Source organism: Gobio gobio (genome assembly GCF_949357685.1).
Source record: "Gobio gobio genome assembly, chromosome: 10".
In the NCBI taxonomy this organism is placed as follows: domain Eukaryota; kingdom Metazoa; phylum Chordata; class Actinopteri; order Cypriniformes; family Gobionidae; genus Gobio; species Gobio gobio.
This window is the reverse complement of record NC_137116.1, coordinates 54,938,100-54,960,215: the sequence shown is the minus strand read 5'-3', so window position 1 is coordinate 54,960,215 and position 22,116 is coordinate 54,938,100. Positions and strand designations below refer to the sequence as shown.

General features: G+C 38.9%; 1 protein-coding gene across 1 annotated transcript in view; it reads left to right on the top strand.

Annotated features, from left to right (window-relative positions):
- The window catches only part of rad9b (RAD9 checkpoint clamp component B), a gene marked incomplete at both ends in the record, with an annotated part of 23,959 nt that extends 6,082 nt beyond the window's left edge, over positions 1-17,877 (top strand). The window contains 6 exons of the mRNA XM_079826356.1: positions 688-794; positions 1,385-1,491; positions 6,663-6,727; positions 8,493-8,594; positions 15,767-15,977; positions 17,758-17,877. Coding sequence (XP_079682482.1) covers positions 688-794; positions 1,385-1,491; positions 6,663-6,727; positions 8,493-8,594; positions 15,767-15,977; positions 17,758-17,877 — 712 coding nt within the window. The remainder of the gene's footprint in view (positions 1-687; positions 795-1,384; positions 1,492-6,662; positions 6,728-8,492; positions 8,595-15,766; positions 15,978-17,757) is intronic.
- Positions 17,878-22,116: the final 4,239 nt, after the last annotated feature.

The window sequence follows — 22,116 nt, the reverse complement described above, 5'->3', positions numbered from 1 at the left end:
ACACACACACACACACACACACACACACACACACACACACACACACACACACACACACACACTACCCCTACCCCTACCCCTACCCCTAAACCTACCCATCACACACACACACACACACACACACACTCAAACTCACACACACACACACACACACACTCAGACTCTCACTCACACACACTACCCCTAAACCTACCCATCACACACACACACACACACACTCAAACTCACACACACACACACACACTCAGATTCTCACACACACACACACACACACTCAGACTCACACTCACACACTTAACCCCCCCCACACACACTCAAACTCTCACACACAAACACACACACACACACACACTCAGATTCTCTCACACATTCAGACTCTCACATACACACACACACACTCAGATTATCTCTCTCACACACACACACACACACTGTAGATTTCCAGTTTCATTGGTAACATAGTACAGTAAGGTTCTATTTGTAAACAATAGTTAACGTCATTAGTTTAAATGTTAATTTCAACATTTGCTAATACATTAAACATAAAATCAAAATGTATCAACTACAGTTAACGAATACTATAACAAACCTATTGCTCATAGTGAGCTAATGTCAGCTAATGCTTTAACAAACATGAACCGGTCCAAGTCTTGACCTCTGACTTCAACCCATTGTTGTTTCTGTCAGACTTCTAGGCGACATTGTGGTGCATTTCCCGATCTCACAAGAAGAGGTCACTCTTTCCATTTCCTCTTATAAAGTAACATTAAAGACCTTTAATGAGGAGGAAAACAGTAAGTTTGTGTTTATAGTAGTGTACTCATGCATTAATATTGATGAGTACATGAACACATTTTCCGCTTGCATCTAATATGTATATTAGGGCTGTCAAAAGATTAATCGCGATTAATCGCATCCAAAATAAAAGTTTGTGTTTACATAATATATGTGTGTGTACTGTGTATAATTATTATTTATATATAAATACACACACTAGCATGTATATATTTAAGAAAAATATATTATTTTTATATATAAAACATTTATATATATATTATATAAATGTATATACATGCAAATATTTCGTAAATATATACATGAATGTGTGTGTATTTATATATAAATAATAATTTAGAATTAATATATTAATAATTTATTAATAATAAGAGTACACACACATATATTATGTAAACATAAACTTTTATTTTGGATGCGATTAATCGCGATTAATCTTTTGACAGCCCTAATGTATATATATTTTTTTATATCTCCAGTGTGATGAATACATTTGACATTTTAAATTGAGAACTGCACGTGTCCTAGATGTATTTATACATAGAGTTCCCTCAGACGTTGTGTCCCTTCATTGATGTGTTTGTGTCAGGCTGTGTGAAAGGCATGAACACAGAGATGATGCTGCACCCAGAGGAGTTTGACTCTTTCCAGGTTGGAGAGGAATCAGCCGTGACTTTCTGCCTAAAAGAGCTGAGGGTGAGCGGCCAGCACAACATGTGCCGTTTATGTGATGTGTGTGTGTAACGAGGATCTTTCCATATTCATTTTTATTGCCACTTATTTCTGTCCTGCGATGTCATCGTTGTGCGATCATATTCACTCGGGCGAGTTCAGAGCAAGCGTTTCATGCACAGTGTTGGGCACGTTACTTTAAAAAAGTAATTAGTTATAGTTACTAGTTACTTCTTACAAATAGTAACTGAGTTACATCATTATAAAAGTAACTAATTACCAGGGAAAGTAATTACTGCGTTACTTTGTTTTTTTTCCAAATGTTCAAATATGTCAAATAACTTGGATGCCCCCAATATTAAATATGTTAAATGAATGAATTGGGCACTAAATAGAATAAATTATTATTATAAAACATTGTACATTAATGTACACTATTGTAATGTTGCTGTGGGACAATGTGAGAGACACCTATCAAAGTCAATGCATTATTGTAAATATTATCAGTAGGCCTACTATAGTGTAAATATTGTGTAAATATTATCAGTACTATACTTTCCTTTGGTAGTGGAGCTCACGTTATCACCTGAGTTTTTAGCCACTAATTTTGTAGCATATGATGATGTGAGGCGCTTCAGAATCACTTGCCACCGGCGTGGAGAAACTATTTCTTCCTGGGCATAAGTTGCACGTTACATAAAAAAATCTTACCTTTCACCTCAACGAGGGAAAAGTAGCGCTTATATTTCCAGTTTGCGAAAGCTACCTTTGAAGTCGTTGGACCATCGCTGAATGTGCATATGCGTGTGCGTCATAGGTGTGTGTGTGTGTGTGTGTGTGTGTGTGAACCATAGACCGTGAAAAAAATAGGTGTGAACTCAACCTATCAACTTCAACCTTGTCTCCCACCCACCAATCATCATCAGTTATGTGTACCACCGCACCCACCCCCAACACGCATGGCTGGTGCGCGCGCACACGCACACACACGCACACACACACACACACACATACGTTGCAGGTCCGACTGACAGAGAGCCTGTTCAGATGAAAAGCGTTTCAGTGAGCTCAATTATAGTAACGCGACTTTTTTTCCTCAGTAACGCTAACGGCATTGTAACGGGAGAAACAGTAATTCGTTTGATTACTCGTTACTGAAAAAAATTATTCCGTTAGTAACGCCGTTATTCCCATCACTGGTCATGCATGTGTACTGAACGGACTCCAGTGTACTAATTCCCTTTCAAAGTCTTGATTTTAACGTTTTTGTTGTTTACTAGACATTTAGAGACTAAAACACATTATATTTTACACTGTTGCAGCACCTCTGTTCCCAGTCTGTCAGTAACGCTAACCTTTTGTTCTCATTCCCGGAAGAAACCTCAAGACTACAACACACTTTGTGCTTTGGAGAGCTTTTTCATGCCAATACAGCAACATTACACACTAAAGAGAGATGTAAGATAGCCCTTTAACTCAGGGCTCCACATTAAAGGCCCTTTCACACCCGACACGTAACGGAAAAGCGGAAAAACGAATATTTCGCGTGCGAATAGTTTGCGTCAAAACCATTCACATCAGCCGCGATGCAAGTTTGCGACATCTGTGACATTTCAGAGCTCAAACATTCGCGGCGACAGCAAACACGGACACTTCCTCATCCAGTGAAGACGAGCTTTCTCATTTAATTTAAAAGACCTGACAAAGGTTAATGTTGAATTAATAGCTAATGACATCAACTGGACATTGTCACCTTTGTTTTCTTGTGTGTGATTGGTTTAAGCCTTTTTTGTCGCTGCGAGTGTTAAAAAAAAAATCAACATCGAAACGAAAAAAATAAACATTGTTTTTTCGTCGCAGCACATTCGCGTTCGGTGTGGAAGCACTCGTTACACAAACAGCTGATCGAAAAATTAAACCATTGCGCAAATTATTTGCGCGTCAAAATCGCGTGAATTGAAAGTGAATTTGACTTGCCTGACGGACAAATGAGTAAAACTTTAAAAACAAAACAATATCATTCTAGGGAATCACCAAAACGCAAGAATGATTCTGCAGTCATTAGTGTAAGTGGCGATCGATAGTGGATAATAATATATAATGTAATGAACTGACGTAACAAGCTTGAGCTGTTGAGCCTCTCGAGGAGAAATCACAACAAATCAGCTCAAACAGAGAAACTCAGTTCATATACTGCGGTAAAAATGGGTTTAAAAAGGAGTTTTTATATTTTTAACATATGATAGTTACGCAACACAACACGAGCAACAGTGCTGTTTTCCTGAACACCATCACGACTGAACATGACACTGATTTCATATGACAGATCCATAAACCATTCATTAACATCAAGTCACTTACATTTTAGATGCAATATTGACCGTTTTTGTTCGATTTCAGCAGCGAAAATAGTTCTAAACAAAGATCACAGCAGAACCATAACGCACCTCACAGCATCAGTGTGTGTTACTGAGTGATTCAGGGTTTGAACGAATCGGTTGAATAAAAGATTCACTGACCTATTCATAAACGACCATAGATATACATAATCAAGGCTAGATGTCTTGTCCGCGCTGCTGGCCAATGGAGGTCGACGTCCACACCTGGCGGCCATCTTGTCACACTCAGCTCGCTCACTCGTAACATTGAGTTTTAATGGTGCATGTACTTTTTAAATAGCCATAACTTAATTTTGTTATAAACGTCAGAGATGTAGTTATGACACTGCATACTTATGAATAATTATTCATAATTTGTTAAATCGTCCAGAATTATAGCCACGTTAATAACGTTTGTAAGAAACCAAACCATTTGTAAATCCATCCAGATTTTAGCGAGATAAGAGTATTTGTGTTCAGATCACTCGCCTCACATCAGGAGCCACAGCCTGTGACAAGATGGCCGCCAGAAAGCTTGCCTGTGACAAGATGGCCGCCAGAAAGCTGGCCTGTGACAAGATGGCCACCAGAAAGCTCGCCTGTGACAAGATGGCCACCAGAAAGCTTACCTGTGACAAGATGGCCGCCAGTGATAACGTTAGAGGCTCCGCTGTAAGACATCTAGCCTTTATTATGGATATCTATGTAAACGACCGCCTCTTTCCTGGACGAATCAGCCGTTTGAACGAATCGACTCAATGACTCGCTCATTCAGACGGTCACCTGCGCCCCCTACTGGCAGATTAGTTTCATGTTTAAACATAATTTCCAACTTTTCTTATTTGTATGTTTAAAAAAATATTTACAACAATATCATAACATTATTTAATACAGTTGTAATTTTTCAGTGCAAGTTATTTGTTATTGTTATTGATTTGTAACAGCCCTATAGTGTCTTAATCTAGTTTAATTTATTGATCAAATTTAAGAATATAAATTTAAAGCGGAAGCATAGCCTATATTTAATACGATTATGTAAAAAATGCCCTTCATAAAAAAATATGCAGATTTAAATATGTCATAACTGATTGAACACTGGTGAGAATATTGCTTTAGAATACATTACACACAAACACACACACACACAAAGTAATAAAATACAAATTTCCGGACATGCAAATTTTTTACTCTGACAAGTGAATGACTCCCACCCATGAGCCCTGCCTTTAACTTACACCCTGGTGTGCTATTTTATTAATTATGTGGTCATCTGCATTCATCAGCAATATTACATTTCTCCAAAAAATTGCATTAGTTGTAATAGAATAATCGGTTTCCAAAAAAAAATGCTCGGTGATCACCTCTGTGATTTTGTAACTGTATTATATCTGAGATAAACACAAGTTAATTTTGTATTCTCTAGCTCAACCTTTGACCCTGATTTCCAGGGAGATCTACTGATAGTACCGACCTCTTTCATGTACGTGTTTGGCTGTATGTCAGTGGCGTAACTTCTTGGCAGGCCACAGTGTATTTGTGCCAGTCGTTGATGCAGTGGGACAGATGCTTGGATTCTGACCAGATCACCTGTCACAATGAGTTACAGCACTGGGCGGCACACTGTGGTCTGGACACATGACTGACCTTCTCCTCACGCAGTCTTAGACAGGGTCAGATACATCTGTGCGGATCAGTGTGTCCCTTCTCTAGAGAACGCTGTTTTGCAGATCTTAATCAGTGTTGTGCATATTTATATATATATATATTAGGGCTGGGCAAATTAACGCGTTAACGCGGGCGATTAATTTTTTCAGCTTAACGCATTAAAAATATTTAACGCAAATAACACAGCGTCTGTTTTTATATCCATTTTTGCCTAGCGTTACATGATCATCACGCTTTTATTCATGTAAATGCTTCCAAGTGCGACAAGACACAAGCGAACGCGCTGTATGCCAATGTCCTGTCTGTGTGTGTGTGTGTGTGTGTGTGTGTGTGTGGATGCGTCTCATGTCATCTAATCAAGGGACACACACACACACACACTAACACTCAACGCATAGACTCGCATCAGTTTCCTGCTCACATCGAGTTCTCTTTTGCTCTTGAACAAACAATAACATTTTTGAGTATTCTCATATTAGGAGTCTTAAATTAGTTAAATAACGTCTTAAATGAACTTAAAGAGTTGTGAGGAAATGAGATGCGCGTCAGATCCGCGGCTGTTCTTAAAGTGACAGGAGCACTGATGACGCCTGTCATTAATGTTCATTACAGAACAACGGGAACAGAGAAAATTGTAGCTTTAATGATGATTAATCTATATTTCATTTTATTATTTATGCAGTTACGAAAGGTGTTTGATAACTATTACATTTATGTATATGTATAACAGGGAAGGCCATGGGTAAAAATAACATTTATTATTTTGGGTTTATGTAAAGATTGTTTTAAGTTCACTTAAATTAAAAGCTGTTTTTTTAAAGCCTAATAAATGTTGAAATTGGGAGCTTTCAGTGATACTGTAATGTAACGTCATTAATGTTTCATAGAGACATCAGTGATACTGGCCTTCATTCATAAAAAGATGCCAATACAACACATATTTAAAATATGCTGTCTTTAAATTGTTTATACATTAATTTGCAGAGTAACTGAAATTATTACAATATAAAAATATTAAAAACTTGCGATTAATCGCGATTAATTACAGAAAAAAATTCGATTAATTAGATAATTTTTTTTAATCGATGCCCAGCACTAATATATATATATATATATAATAAATAATACATTATTCTTTAATTAAATTGACAGGGGCTGCTGTCCTTTGCTGAGTCTTATGGTCTACCAATAACTTGTCAGTTTGGTACAGCTGGACAGTGAGTATTTTATTTTTTCGATATCAAACCTACATATATCAGGGTTCCCACTCATCCTGGAAAACCTGGAAAATTGATGACAAATTTTCCAGTCCTGGAAAACACATGGAAAATTAGAGAACATGTAAAATGTCCTGGAAAATCTTGTTTTTGGGAAAATTCTTTAAAAAAATATTATTTCTTTAGCCGAGTATAAAGAGTCGCTGGCCCAAACAATTAGCGCTAGTTGCAGAAAGCACATGTTCAGGAATGCTGAGTTTGATGCGTGTGAGTAGTATTTTTGAATAATGATGTTTAGTCTTGTGTTGCCACTCTCAGCCGTTAGCTAATGCTAACGCTATTAACTGCTCAAATGTATGCAGTGAATGTTAACTCGTGAGCTGCTCCCTAATCACATAATTTTGATATAAAGTCACATTTGTGTGTTATAAAGTCAGAATTGCGAGATATAGTTAGAATTGCGTGATATAAACTCGCAAGTCTTTTCTTCACAATTGACTTTTTTGCACAGTTGCGAGTTTATATCTTGCAATTGTGATTTCTTTTCTCATAATTGCGAGATCTAAACTGCAATTGCAAGTTATAAAGTCAAATTCTGAGGAAAAAAGAATTGCGACAATTTTTGCGTTTATATCACAAATATGTAAACTCGCAATTGCGAGAAAGTCAGAATAGCGAGATAAAAAGTGACAATTACCTTTTCTTTCTATTCTGTGGTGTAAACAAGCTTCCATAAGTCATAATGTATGATTAAGAGCTCATATTGAAAAATGCTGGATTGTTTAGTAATGGCAATAAACTGTACGGCTTTTAACCCTTTGACTGTCACCCCCCTTTTTGAGAATACACATGAAAATGCACTATCCAAACTTAAAGGGCTGTAATTCAAGAATGCTTTGGAATATAGACCAAAGTTTGGTCTCGTTTTAAAGACGACATTCTGCAGATTATTGCTGAAGTGAAAGCAATTCATGATTCAATTCAATTCAAAATATGAAAGTATGAAATAGTTATGGAAGTTTAAATTTACTGTAAATGAAAAATACTGTACTAAATATTTTTTATTTCATATAAAATATATATTTTACGAAAAAGAATTTACTCTAAAATTACTATAAAATCAAAGCCATATGTCTAACCAATTTGTGTTCCAAATTTGAAGTTGATATCACAAAAATTGAAGTCCCCATGAGATTTTGTTTAGGGTGCTGTACCAAAAATAGCCACCGGGTGTCATTCAAATTCCATTTATTGTTGTTTTGATGCATTTTCCTGTAAATTTCTGTCCAAATATTACTTCCATCACAAAACAGTCACCAAATATGGACCCTTGAGACTTAGACCTTTCCGACAATATGCGTTTTGTCAAGATTGGAAAAGATTTTGAATATAAAGTAGTTAAAATAATTGTCGTAATATGAAACATGACAGCGCCCACTAGGGGAGGAGCCCACTAGAATAATTTAGAGTAACGTTTCCATGGCAACACAATGTCCGATTTCAAAACGGTTTTCACAGGATGAATTTTGAGTTTGTAAGCTTTCAAATGATACCTAATTTGTGATAATTACTTAAATATATGATATGAAAAAAGGCGATCAAAAAAAGACTTAGAAAGCAATATTTGGCATGATCCTCGTCTTTTATTCCCGCCTTAGTAAAATTGAAAATGTCCTGGAAAATGGTTGCTGAAAAAGAGTGGGAACCCTGATATATTCATCAAAGAGATGCTCTGTACATGACCAACTATATCTATCTGTTCCAGGCCTGTGTCCTTCACGGTGAAAGACATGACGCTGGAGGCCCATGTGGTGTTGTCCACCTTGACGGATCCGAACTACCAAAGCCCATCTCAACCTGCACCTGGGTATTTCATATTAACCCTCACATTCACACGAATGTATGTCATGATGGACAGATGTTCTTAAAGTGGGCACAACATGAGGCTGAGTATGTGATATAATTTGCATTTCTGGGTGAAATATTAATTTTAATAGACACAACAGTGTTTCCCCTAGAATTTTTTCCAGCAGCGGTGCTGTTACGTGCTGTGGTTGTTACCAAGCCGCTCGTCGGGGGGGTCCGGGGGCATGCACCTCCGGAATAAATAAAAAATTAAAATAAACCATGACTTCTGGCAAGTTTTGTGGATAGAAATAGACATTTTGAACATTAAAATCCAAATTAAGCTTTTCATTAGTTTAAAAGGTGACTATCTTATAGCCTATTTTACTTCAATAACCTGCAGGGGCGTGCAGAAAGTTCCTAAGGGGCAAGGGCTCAAATGTAAGAAAGGGGAAATATGTAAAAAAAACCAACAAAAAACCCCATAGTGTTTGGATACCATTTTATGTTTTTGCAAAAAGTCTCATGCTTATCAAGCCTGCATTTATTTAATCAAAAATACCAGAAAAAACAGTAGCCTAATATTGGGAAATATTATTACATGATGTTTTTTTTTTTACCTTAAGTTTTTATTAATCAAATATATTGTTGTTTTGATTCACATTATGGCTCAATCGTCACCAAGTTTATTAGATGCTGCCCCTTTAAGACGCAGATCTAAAATCATTCTCCCTTTTACGCCCATTTAAGCTAAACTGTGTTTAAGTGAATACTCTCCAAGCCTGTCATTTTGACATATAGGCTATTTTGTTGTGTATTTGATGGTTTAGTCGCGCAGACGAAGCATATGTGCAATTCGGTCCGTTTCGCAGCGTGCGTACACACACACACACACACACACACACACACGCCTGCTTTGAACTTGGAAATAGCGTCTATTGCGCGGATTATTGTGCTTTTCATTTAATCAAACACGTTCTGCAATTTAGCCAAAGTGGAGAGTGCATTTGCCAACAATCACGGATTGTGCTGAGTCTGACGTTAAATGCATGTTTGAGGAGAAATGACAGCGCGCGCTGTGAAGGGAAGGAAGTTGTGCTAGACGATGCGCGAGCATAGTTTATAATAGTTTTACCTCATATCTTCTTTTTTTAATCCTTGGAAGCGAAAAAAAGATTAATATCACAGCCCTGTGATATTGTGAAAGTGTAAGCAGACTACATTTTTGTTTAGTTCTCTGGCCATCGTCAATCTCTCTCTCTCTCCTTTACAGTGTGTAAGTGAATGTCGTGATATTACTGATCATGTGAAGATTTTGCAGTGGCGCTGAAAATCCAGCGGCGGCGCTGCGCCGCTGTGAATACATTGTAGGGGAAACACTGCACAATATTTCACCCCATGACTTTAATTTCAAATTCAAGGTGCAATGCAAACTCACTGTGACACAGAGCTGTCAGAGCGATGTCACTAAACCTGTCGCGCCTCCTCATAGAGTTTGTGCTCGTGTCAGTGATTGTGTTATTCTCGAGCAGAACATCTGGGTCACCTGTGTGCACCTTACATCACCCCTGACTGTTTAAACAGACAGCCTGCAATAATATGAGCTAGTGAAAGCTCAAATAAATAACTAGTCTTGATTTTAAAGAGGGCAAAAGGGGTTATTTGCAAATGATAGACGTCATCAAAGCTGTTTAGTGTAAAGACAAAGTCTATCAGCCAACAACAAGGACATTTATGTTGATTGTTGTTTTGGCTGAGAATGGATTGGATGCAGACAGCAGAGAGAAAGACACTCAGGGGTTTTCCTGGGTCAAACATGGTCTTTGGTGGTGGCTGACAGATATGGTCATCCACACACACACACACACACACACATGTTTTTTGTTTTTGTGAAATGTGAGGACATTCCATAGGCGTAATGGTTTTTATACCGTACAAACCGTGTTTTCTATCCCCTTACACTGACCCTGCCCCTAAACCTACCCATCACACACACACACACACACACACACACACACACACACACACACACACACACACACACTGCCCCTGCCCCTAAACCTACCCATCACACACACACACACACACACACACACACACACACACACACACACACACACACACACACACACACACACACACACACACACACACACTGCCCCTGCCCCTAAACCTACCCATCACACACACACACACACACACACACACACACACACACACACACACACACACACACACACACACACACACACACACACACACACACACACACTGCCCCTGCCCCTAAACCTACCCATCACACACACACACACACACACACACACACACACACACACACACACACACACACACACACACACACACACACACACACACACACACACACACACACACTGCCCCTGCCCCTAAACCTACCCATCACACACACACACACACACACACACACACACACACACACACACACACACACACACACACACACTGCCCCTGCCCCTAAACCTACCCATCACACACACACACACACACACACACACACACACACACACACACACACACACACTGCCCCTGCCCCTAAACCTACCCATCACAGGAGACTGTGCAGTTCACTTTCTGTGAAATTTATAAGCATTTTGAAAAGTGAGGACATGGGGAACGTCCTCATATTTCACCCTCTTTTTGTAATACCTATGTCATTATACACATTTGTGTCCTGATATTTCACAAAAACATGCCCACACACACACACACACACACACACACACACAGTAAAAAGTACCCTACCCACTGACAATAAATGTATTTATTTGCAAGAATGCAAATCTTATTTTGATACCTTGATGTTTGTTTTTGTTCCGCGTTTTTAATTTTTTGGTATATAATCATATCAATATTAAAAAGTAGTATTAAAAAAATGAGGAAATACTGCCATATACAGTTTAATAAAATGATCAGCTAGCTAATAACAACTTTGTTCTGGTTTCACCTCACTCCAGTCTAAATGATTATAGGCTATTTATTTTACTACACATTGTCAACATAAATAAGCTGAAAGACTGTGGATAATTAAAGCTAATTCTTACTCTCCACTCTTGTTAAATCGGGTAAGCACACTTGTGTTCTCATTTCAAATGTTCTGAGTAAATTAATAAACTGATTCGTGAGTTCAGTGTTGGACAGATCAGTTCTTCTAACCAGTCGTTAAAATGATTCGGTTCAAAGGAGTCATTAGGTGGTGAATCGGACATTAGCAGACGCGTTGTGTGTGAATCCCGTCGGTTATGCTGCGTTCACACCAAACGTGAATTGAGCGTCAGGAGCGAGTGATTTTAATGTTAAGTTATGGAAAGACGTGTTGACGGGCGTCTGGAGGTCCTGTGGCGCGATAGATACGTGTCGCGATTCCGCCTCATTCACGCATACAGTTCGTGCGAATTACGTTTATTTGACGCGAATCGACTGTCTTGCGTGATATGCGTGTTACGCGTGAGTGGTGCCTTTTCTGCATTCACGCGTTTGAAGCGAATTCGCGTCTGATACCCGAGTTGAAAAATCTGAACTTTGGCGTCAATTCGCAGCGCGTTAACCAATCAGGAGCCTGCTCGCTGCTGTCACGTGATGAAGTGACGTGATGAGAAACCCTGCATAATTTAAAAACACTACTGTTGTGTCACAAAATTTTGTTTCAATATAGCATTTACACCAAACGCGAATAGAGAGTCAAAATCGCTTCTACCGCGTCTAGTTGGACGCTTGAACATTTTGAATCCTTTCACAGTGAATTGGACATGTGTGTAAATCGTGTGTTTGAAGTGAAATAGACGCGCGTTTAAGGCGCTCCAGGAGAAATATGTCATTAAACACCACTCTGACTCTTTTCATTTTCATTAAATATATATATTAAACATTAATAGCCACACACATGTGGTCCAGGCAACGCCTACATCATCTTCACTGCATGTGTATTTAAATATCCTAAAGAATAAAGTGATGAAACTTCTCTTTGCCCTCAGTCAAAACGATTTGCCAGACAACAAATGATGATCATGAGAGCAAAGATGGGCCGTTAGATCAGCATAAGATGAATTATATCTGATGTTTAACCACTACAGGTCATCAGAGCCAGCGGCAGAAGGACTGGCTGAGGAAAGGCTGCTCTCGCCGGGTTAATGAGCACCGCTGATCCACTGGAGCTCACACACACACACACACACACACACACACACACACACCAGATCACATGATCAGCTCCACACACACCAGATCACATGATCAGCTCCACACACACCAGATCACATGATCAACTCCACACACACCAGATCACATGATCAACTCCACACACACCAGATCACATGATCAACTCCACACACACCAGATCACATGTTCAGCTCCACACACACCAGATCACATGTTCAGCTCCACACACACCAGATCACATGATCAACTCCACACACACCAGATCACATGATCAACTCCACACACACCAGATCACATGATCAACTCCACACACACCAGATCACATGATCAACTCCACACACACCAGATCACATGATCAACTCCACACACACCAGATCACATGATCAACTCCACACACACCAGATCACATGATCAACTCCACACTCACCAGATCACATGTTCAGCTCCACACACACCAGATCACATGTTCAGCTCCACACACACCAGATCACATGATCAACTCCACACACACACCAGATCACATGTTCAACTCCACACACACACCGGATCACATGTTCAACTCCACACACACACCAGATCACATGATCAACTCCACACACACACCAGATCACATGATCAACTCCACACACACACCGGATCACATGTTCAACTCCACACACACCAGATCACATGTTCAGCTCCACACACACCAGATCACATGTTCAACTCCACACACACCAGATCACATGTTCAGCTCCACACACACCAGATCACATGATCAACTCCACACACACACCGGATCACATGTTCAACTCCACACACACACCGGATCACATGTTCAACTCCACACACACCGGATCACATGTATAACTCCACACACACCAGATCACATGATCAACTCCACACACACACCGGATCACATGATCAACTCCACACACACACCGGATCACATGTTCAACTCCACACACACCAGATCACATGTTCAGCTCCACACACACCAGATCACATGTTCAACTCCACACACACCAGATCACATGTTCAACTTCACACACACCATATCACATGTTCAACTCCACACACACCAGATCACATGTTCAGCTCCACACACACCAGATCACATGATCAACTCCACACACACCAGATCACATGTTCAACTCCACACACACCAGATCACATGTTCAACTCCACACACACCAGATCACATGTTCAACTCCACACACACCAGATCACATGATCAACTCCACACACACCAGATCACATGTTCAACTCCACACACACCAGATCACATGTTCAACTCCACACACACCAGATCACATGATCAACTCCACACACACCAGATCACATGATCAACTCCACACACACCAGATCACATGTTCAACTCCACACACACCAGATCACATGATCAACTCCACACACACCAGATCACATGATCAACTCCACACACACCAGATCACATGATCAACTCCACACACACCAGATCACATGATCAACTCCACACACACCAGATCACATGTTCAACTCCACACACACCAGATCACATGATCAACTCCACACACACCAGATCACATGATCAACTCCACACACACCAGATCACATGATCAACTCCACACACACCAGATCACATGATCAACTCCACACACACCAGATCACATGATCAACTCCACACACACCAGATCACATGATCAACTCCACACACACCAGATCACATGATCAACTCCACACACACACCAGATCACATGTTCAGAGAGGAGCTCTCTTTATAAACCACAGAGTTGAGCTTTAAACAACTACAAGCTCACATGGAAAACTCTAAAACTACATTTTGTGACACAATAGTTGTATTTTTAAATTATGTTGTGTTTCTCATCACGTCACTTCAACACGTGACAGCAGTGAGCAGGCTCCTGATTGGTTAACGTGCCGCGAATTGACACCAAAGTTCAGATTTTTTAACTCAGGCGTCAGACTCAAATTCGCTTCAAACACGTAAATACACAAAAAGCACCACTCACGTGTAACAAGGCAGAATCGCGTCCATCGCGCCGCAGGACCTCCAGATGCGCGTCAACACGCCTTTCCCTCGACTTAACATTGAAATCACTCGCTCCTGACGCTCTATTCAACGTTTGGTGTGAACGCAGCATTAGACTTTTGTCAGGTGAGTATGGTTTATGTCAGCTGGTCAGAGAAAGTCTAAGTTTTTTGAGCACAATTCACACCCAGCAGTAATTCAAGGAAATAAATGTCCGAATCTTCCGACATTTTGATTTTGATTAATGTAATATGAGAAATATTAGAAAGCTAAGACAGTGCTTATTTTGAAGACAGAGAGAGAGAGAGAGAGTGAGATTTGTTTTGGCGGGCGCCAACAAATTTTAAATGTAGGAAAAACCCTGTCAGACGAGTTTGGAAACAAAATGAGGTTGAGTAAAAGATAACAGAATTTTAATTTTGATTAAATTAGATCATTTTACTAAAAAGTGGAGTAGATAAACAGATCTTGAGTAAGTTGAAACTCTCGCATGCAATGGAGCGTTTGTCCCGTGGGCCGGAGCTCTGGTACAGAGCCAAATCCGAACATAGTATATTCAGAGGCATGCATTCATCTTTCCCACACACCACACACACACACACACACACACACACACACACACACACACACACACACTGTCACCGTGTGATTCGATCCCTCTGCTGTCCTCACACATTCCCGCACGTGTTTCGTTACCCATAGCACTTACATCACTTCAAACTCTTTACTTGCAGGCACACATAAAAAAAAGTTTTACACCTGTTATAAAGATGTTTTACTATATAAATTCTTTGATCACAGGGGACTTTAACCAAGTTAACAAATAAATGTCACTTGATGTGCTTTACAACGTTAACCTCATGCTCCAGAGCTGGTGGGGGCAGCAGAGAGTCTTATTCTGTTGAATTGATTGTTTAGAAAAAGAATAAAAAACAATGGCATGTTTAAGTTGATTGAAACATTGCTTGAGTAAGTCTTGTGTGTTCTAGGGAAGACTTTCCGGTCCCTAACACCTCCACAGCCGATATCTCCATGAGTGAAGGCCCAATGGAGGCAGAGCTGAGCAGGGCTGATGGGGAACGTGTGGCTTCCAGCCAGGGCAGTGAAGTCTTCAATCCAGCCCTTCACATGAGGAAGATGATCCAGCTTCATGCGCCTGAATCGGCCTTGACCACACCAGTAACACCAGCCACATTTAAGGTTAGAGTCTTCACACAAACAATAAAGTGCATCGTGGCATTATCAGATTAATGTTCTACCAGTCAAAAGAATTACAATTTAGAAATTCAAAATTGAAATTCAAAACTGAGTTGCACAAATGGAAGTATGACAATTTGGTACAATTGTTTTTTCCGTCGCTACCATCAATGAAACGGTTTATTAAACATTTAGACTAATAAAAAGTTTGCGTATGTGTCATATTTGATGCATCAGGAGCTGATATAGTGAGAATATGGAGCTCGAGGAGGAACAAAAAACACCCCAGTTTTATTCAAAGGCCCAAACTGAGAACAAATATGTAATATGAATCAAAACATGATCAGACATTCAGTTTTATATTCAGGTTATTCTCAGGCCTTTAACATTAAAGTGTAATGTTATGTATATTTGACCTTGTTTTACTCTGTTCCTACACTACTTTGAGCTATTATACAACATTTCAAGTGTGTAGTTTAAAATAAGAGCAGATTTATGGGTTTAAGAGCTGCAGATATTTTTATTTGGGTTTGTCGTTTGCAGAAAATTCTCAAAAATAGGCGCAAGTTAAGAGGTTAATATTTTAAAAACACATTTGTCTAACTAATGAAGCTGAAGCATTTAGATCAAACGGTTTAAGATCTCGAGACACATAAATTCAGTCAAGTGCAGGGCTCCAGACTGCGACTAAATGGTGGCATTTTGCAACCTTTTTTCCTGCTGGTGTGACTGAATTTGGTTGGAGGTCGCACTTGTGATGCAGAATTCTCAGTTATAAACCACAGATATCAGATCAAACAGAGCTGACGTGGAGACCAGGAGAAACATTCAGGGGTTTCAGTCCACAAATCATTCACCGTGGATTTAATGTAGTAACACCCCATGGTATTGTTGAAGAAATCACTTTTCTTTTCTTTACATAATTCATCTCAGGGTTCATACAACCTTTTGAGAGTGAAATTCAAGCACTTTTCAAGTGTTTCACACTTTTTCCAACACTTCAAAGCTCTAAATATTATCCAATTTTAATATTATTTTTAGTGTGATGATTTGTAAAACTAAAAGTGTAAAGGTGCTGGCCACTTTATGGCACTTATTTGACTTATTAGACATTTCCACTCCTTAATATATGGGAAAAAAGTAGGAAGTCAAAAAAAAAACCTTTCTTTAAATTGTGACTGGATTACACAGAAAACAAGTAAAGAGTGTACTATAGAAGAATAAGAGTAGAATATTACAATTTTCCTTATAAAAATTAGGTTTTTGCACATTACTGTTGTTAATAAAATTACATTTTTATTAAATAATTCAAACTCAGCGCTTCACTGTTAAATTTCCAATAAACAAACATGTACTATTAGTAACTGCACTTATTAACAAAACATTGCAAAACAATAGTCATTTTATGATTAAATTAACCTTATGATACATTTTCCTTCAGCGCCACCATCTGTAGAACTAAGTGGCGCTGGTGCCATTGCTCTCAAATGTTAGTCTGGAGCCCTTTATTATCAAAGTATGTATTAGTAATACAGTGGAAATTAGTAGATTTGGTTAGCCTGTTGATTTACGGTGTGTGCGCCCCTAAATTTTCTGGTTGCGCCCCTAAAATTTTCAGTTGGGGTCACTGTGCTCATAGTGAAAGAAGTTAGTCTGGAGCCCTGATGTGTGTTTTCTTTACATGTATGTAATTGAGGGATACAAAATGCGGCCATTTTGTAGAATGACAAAGCTATAATTATGGCACAATGTTTGCATTTACAACTGGAGGGTCTCCTTCTAGATCCGCTCGCTGCTCTTCGGGGCTGTGCTCAGTAATGGCGGAGATCGAGGTTTGCCCAGCCTGGTTTTAGGAAGTGACACTGAGGAGGAAGGCGAATCACAGGAGGAGGGACACAGGTAACACTGCACGCTAATGTGAAGCGGCTAACACTGTACGCTAATGTCAAGCGGCTAACACTGCACGCTAATGTGAAGCGGCTAACACTGTACGCTAATGTGAAGCGGCTAACACTGTACGCTAATGTCAAGCGGCTAACACTGTACGCTAATGTGAAGCGGCTAACACTGTACGCTAATGTGAAGCGGCTAACACTGTACGCTAATGTCAAGCGGCTAACACTGTACGCTAATGTGAAGCGGCTAACAGGACGTCACTGCATGCCTTATAAAGACAAAACACAGCATATTTTCTGTGATTTAAATGTTATGTTTTTCAATAAGTTGTTTCAAAGGTTAATATATATTAAATTGTAACGGTTATCAGTCAAGGCCATCGCTAGTCTTTTAATCCTTGTTAGTGCACAACTTGTATTTTATTAATGTTAAACAAAGTTGTAAGCTAGTTTTTGGTTTGTTTCAGTTCTTACATGAGCATGTCTGTAATGTATAACACACATCTCATGTGTTCAAACTGTTCTTGGAGAGATAAAAGGAGAACTAGGAGAAAACACATTCTCAAGGGTTGAAGGACTCTTTGTGTCCTCCAGTGAGTCAGAGGAAGATTTGACTCACTCTTATATAACACACCTCGCCACATCACACAGAGAAAGCCTTGTGTTTGGCTCCAGTGTTCATTGGAGAAATGTGTTCGGGAGAAGCTGGACAGAATAACTAGATTTCAGGGCTTAAAAACAGAAAAAAATATCAATGGGTTCACTCCGAGCAGAATCGATATTATAGCGTTTCCGTTTTTGCGTTCCTCAATAAACATTACTGTTCCGAAAACGGTTTGATTTGAAAAAATACCGGTTAATAACGTTATTTTAATTTAGCCTATACAAATATGTATAAATAGACTTATTTTTCACTCAATAATAATAATACGCATGGTAATTAAACTTGAATATTTATTTCATAACATTTTTAAAACCACAACAGAAATACATGCATTAATTACAAAGCATAAACAGCGGGACCTGTTTTAATGGAGCGTTAGACAATCGAAAGTGGCTCTTATGCCTAATTCTTTTCAGAAGAGTGATAACATTCTTTATACATAACTTTTTTTCAACACGACTTGTTTTAAAAATCGCATGAATAAAGAATAAATAAACTGGATAACCATTGCTCTTTTAATGCACCGTCAACTGCTAATTTCAAAGCAAACACTGCGCAACACTGCATCCCATAATCAAATTCAGTCAGCTAATAAAGCTTGATCATTTAATGCAATATACCATTTAATAAGAAGCATCAGCCGTCTAAATAGAAAACATTGAGCTGTCCTGTATTGGCAATCTGAAAGACTATAGGAGAAATGTTTGATAGATGCTATAGCCTGCTTGGACAGGCTTAAACGAAATCCACAAACTAGCCTAAATCAGTCTATTTGAGCTTAAAGTCCGAACTGCTTATTTAAACGTACGAAAATAATGTCCTCCAATACCTGCGCTTTCATTGATGACCTCAGCGGGGAAAGAAATGTACTTGAGGCGTGTAAATGCGCTCACACTGACTTGTGTTACCGGTAGATTCACAGATGATGGTGCGCATTTCACTCCCGCTTGATCCGTCACATCACATGCTGTAGCTACTCAATTCATGATTGGTCACTGCCAAATTAAAATATTAAAGAGAACGATAAAATAACGTTATTAACCGGTTAATGGCCATTTCAAATTAACGTTTCTGTTCAGAACGATTCAAATTGATTTTGATTTCGTTTTCGTTTTTGTTCCTCTTAAAATTACGTTCGTTTCCGGTTTTCGTTTTCGTTACCGGTTCAGAGCCCTGCTAGATTTTGCTCCTCATTGGAGGCGGCTCAATCGATCGCTATTGCATTAGTTCATGATGTCAGGGTCACACCAGCATTACTACTGGTTTAATCTCCAAACACTTACGGGTCATTTACACGTAATTGAGCACAAAATGTAGAAAAACGTTTGTAGTTGCACTAAAATGCAAAGAAATGAAAGCCTTGCGCGAATAAAAAGTAGTTTGAACAGTTTGAGTTTACTGGCTGACATGGATTGTTTTAAAATACGGCGAATAAGCTCAATTTGCCGGCTTCAGCTAGCTTGTAGTGTCAATGCGCTATGTAGAGCTCAAATTGAGTAAAGAGTTTGCACCGAATCTTCGATTCTGCCAAATCCGAAACCGAATCCTACTCCCATTATCACAGTAAGCACATTTACCCTCTGGGGTTCTTCGGGTCAAAAATGACCAAATTAGAGTTTTATAAAAAAAAAAAAAAAATCGTAGCTTCATCTGAATGGTCTGAAACTTGGTGACTTTATTGGTACTTGGTATATGAACACCCAACAAAATTGGGGACAGGATTTGAAAAGTCTAAGTCACACTCAGGACCTTCGGGTCAAAAATGAAAATCAGGACCAAACAAGGTAGGTGTGAAAGCGCCCTTATTGAACATTGATAAAAATGGCACACTTCTGCTTTAATGAACTTTAAATGACTACAGAACTAGATCAGAGAAAGCGACAGGTGGCTTCACCTGATGGTGTGACTCCTCAGGGTGCACATGGCTGGTGGGATTAGCTCTGCTGTGTGTGTGTGTGTGTGTGTGTGTGTGTGTGTGTGTGTGTGTGTGTGTGTGTGTGTGTGTGTGTGTGTGTGTGTGTGTGTGTGTGTGTGTGTGTGTGTGTGTGTGTGTGTGTGTGTGTGTGTGTGTGTGTGTGTGTGTGTGTGTGTGTGTGTGTGTGTGTAGAACACATCGCTCTCCTGCAGTCAAACATGCTACGCTTCATCTAAGACCAGTTATATATCCTTGCAGAATTATTATACATGCTGCTTTTATGAACGGCTCGTATTAAGAGATTCAAGCAGTATTTGCTTCTTAAAAATGTATTTGTCACACCGTAATACCTTTAAGTGAACTACAAATAAAGCTAAAATGACAAATGAAATGAAAATAAAAACCAATCAGCTCTGAATCACATCACAGAATGTGAAAATTGGAGACTTAATTTACTTAACATCTTAAGTGTGAGTGTGTGTGAGTGAGTTAGTGTCTTTATATGTCAATATCTATCTATCTATCTATCTATCTATCTATCTATCTATCTATCTATCTATCTATCTATCTATCTATCTATCTATCTATCTATCTATCTATCTATCTGTCTGTCTGTCTGTCTGTCTGTCTGTCTGTCTGTCTGTCTGTCTGTCTGTCTGTCTGTCTGTCTGTCTGTCTATCTATATATCTATCCATCCATCTATCCATCTAATGGATCTATCGCCTGCATTTCCTTTAAAACTGTCAAACTTGAAGCTTTTAAACTTTCTGGTCCAGCTTTCTCAAGCCAACTTCAGACAGCATTTGTGACATTACATAATTTACTGTGGAATATTTACTAAAGGAAAACAGCGAGCAACAGAGGTTATAAAAATATAATTTTATTAGATCATGTGATCCATGACATACCCACTGAAAGCATTCACAGATGCTAGCATTAGCTTTGTGCGTAAACACCTCGAGGGATATTTTAAAATCAAATTTAAAAAAAAAAAAAAAAAAAAATCAAGAAAAATATTTTAACACCGAATCCACACAATTATCAAATATATTCTCATGTACATCTGATGTGTAATAACTACACTTTCCAGATGCATACATGTACATAAATATACAGCCAGTTTCCCAAACATCTACACCTCGTAAACGCTCCTCTCACACACACACACACACACACACGCACACACACACACACACACACACACACACACACACACACACACACACACACACACACCACATGCATGTGAACCTCTCAAAGTGGTTTAAGTGGGACTGTTTTTTTCCACATCCCACAATCCCTTGCAGTCTGCGGTAATTACGTGGAGTAAACCTGTTTTAAATTAATAAATATGAAGGGAAGGTTTCCCCAAGAACTGTACTTACTCTTATGTTATGTAATGAGAACTTGCTCTGCAATCTTTTCATCCGTCATTATTTCAAAGGAAAGGCATTTCAATTGTTGATCAGTAAGTTTGACAGTATTTGATGAGGTCATAATTAGGGCTGTCAAAAGATTAATCGCATCCAAAATAAAAGTTTGTTTACGTAATATATGTATGTGTACTGTTAATTATTATTTATATATAAATACACACACAAGCATGTATATATTTAAGAAAAAAATGTACTTTTTATATATAAAACATGTATATTTATATATATTAT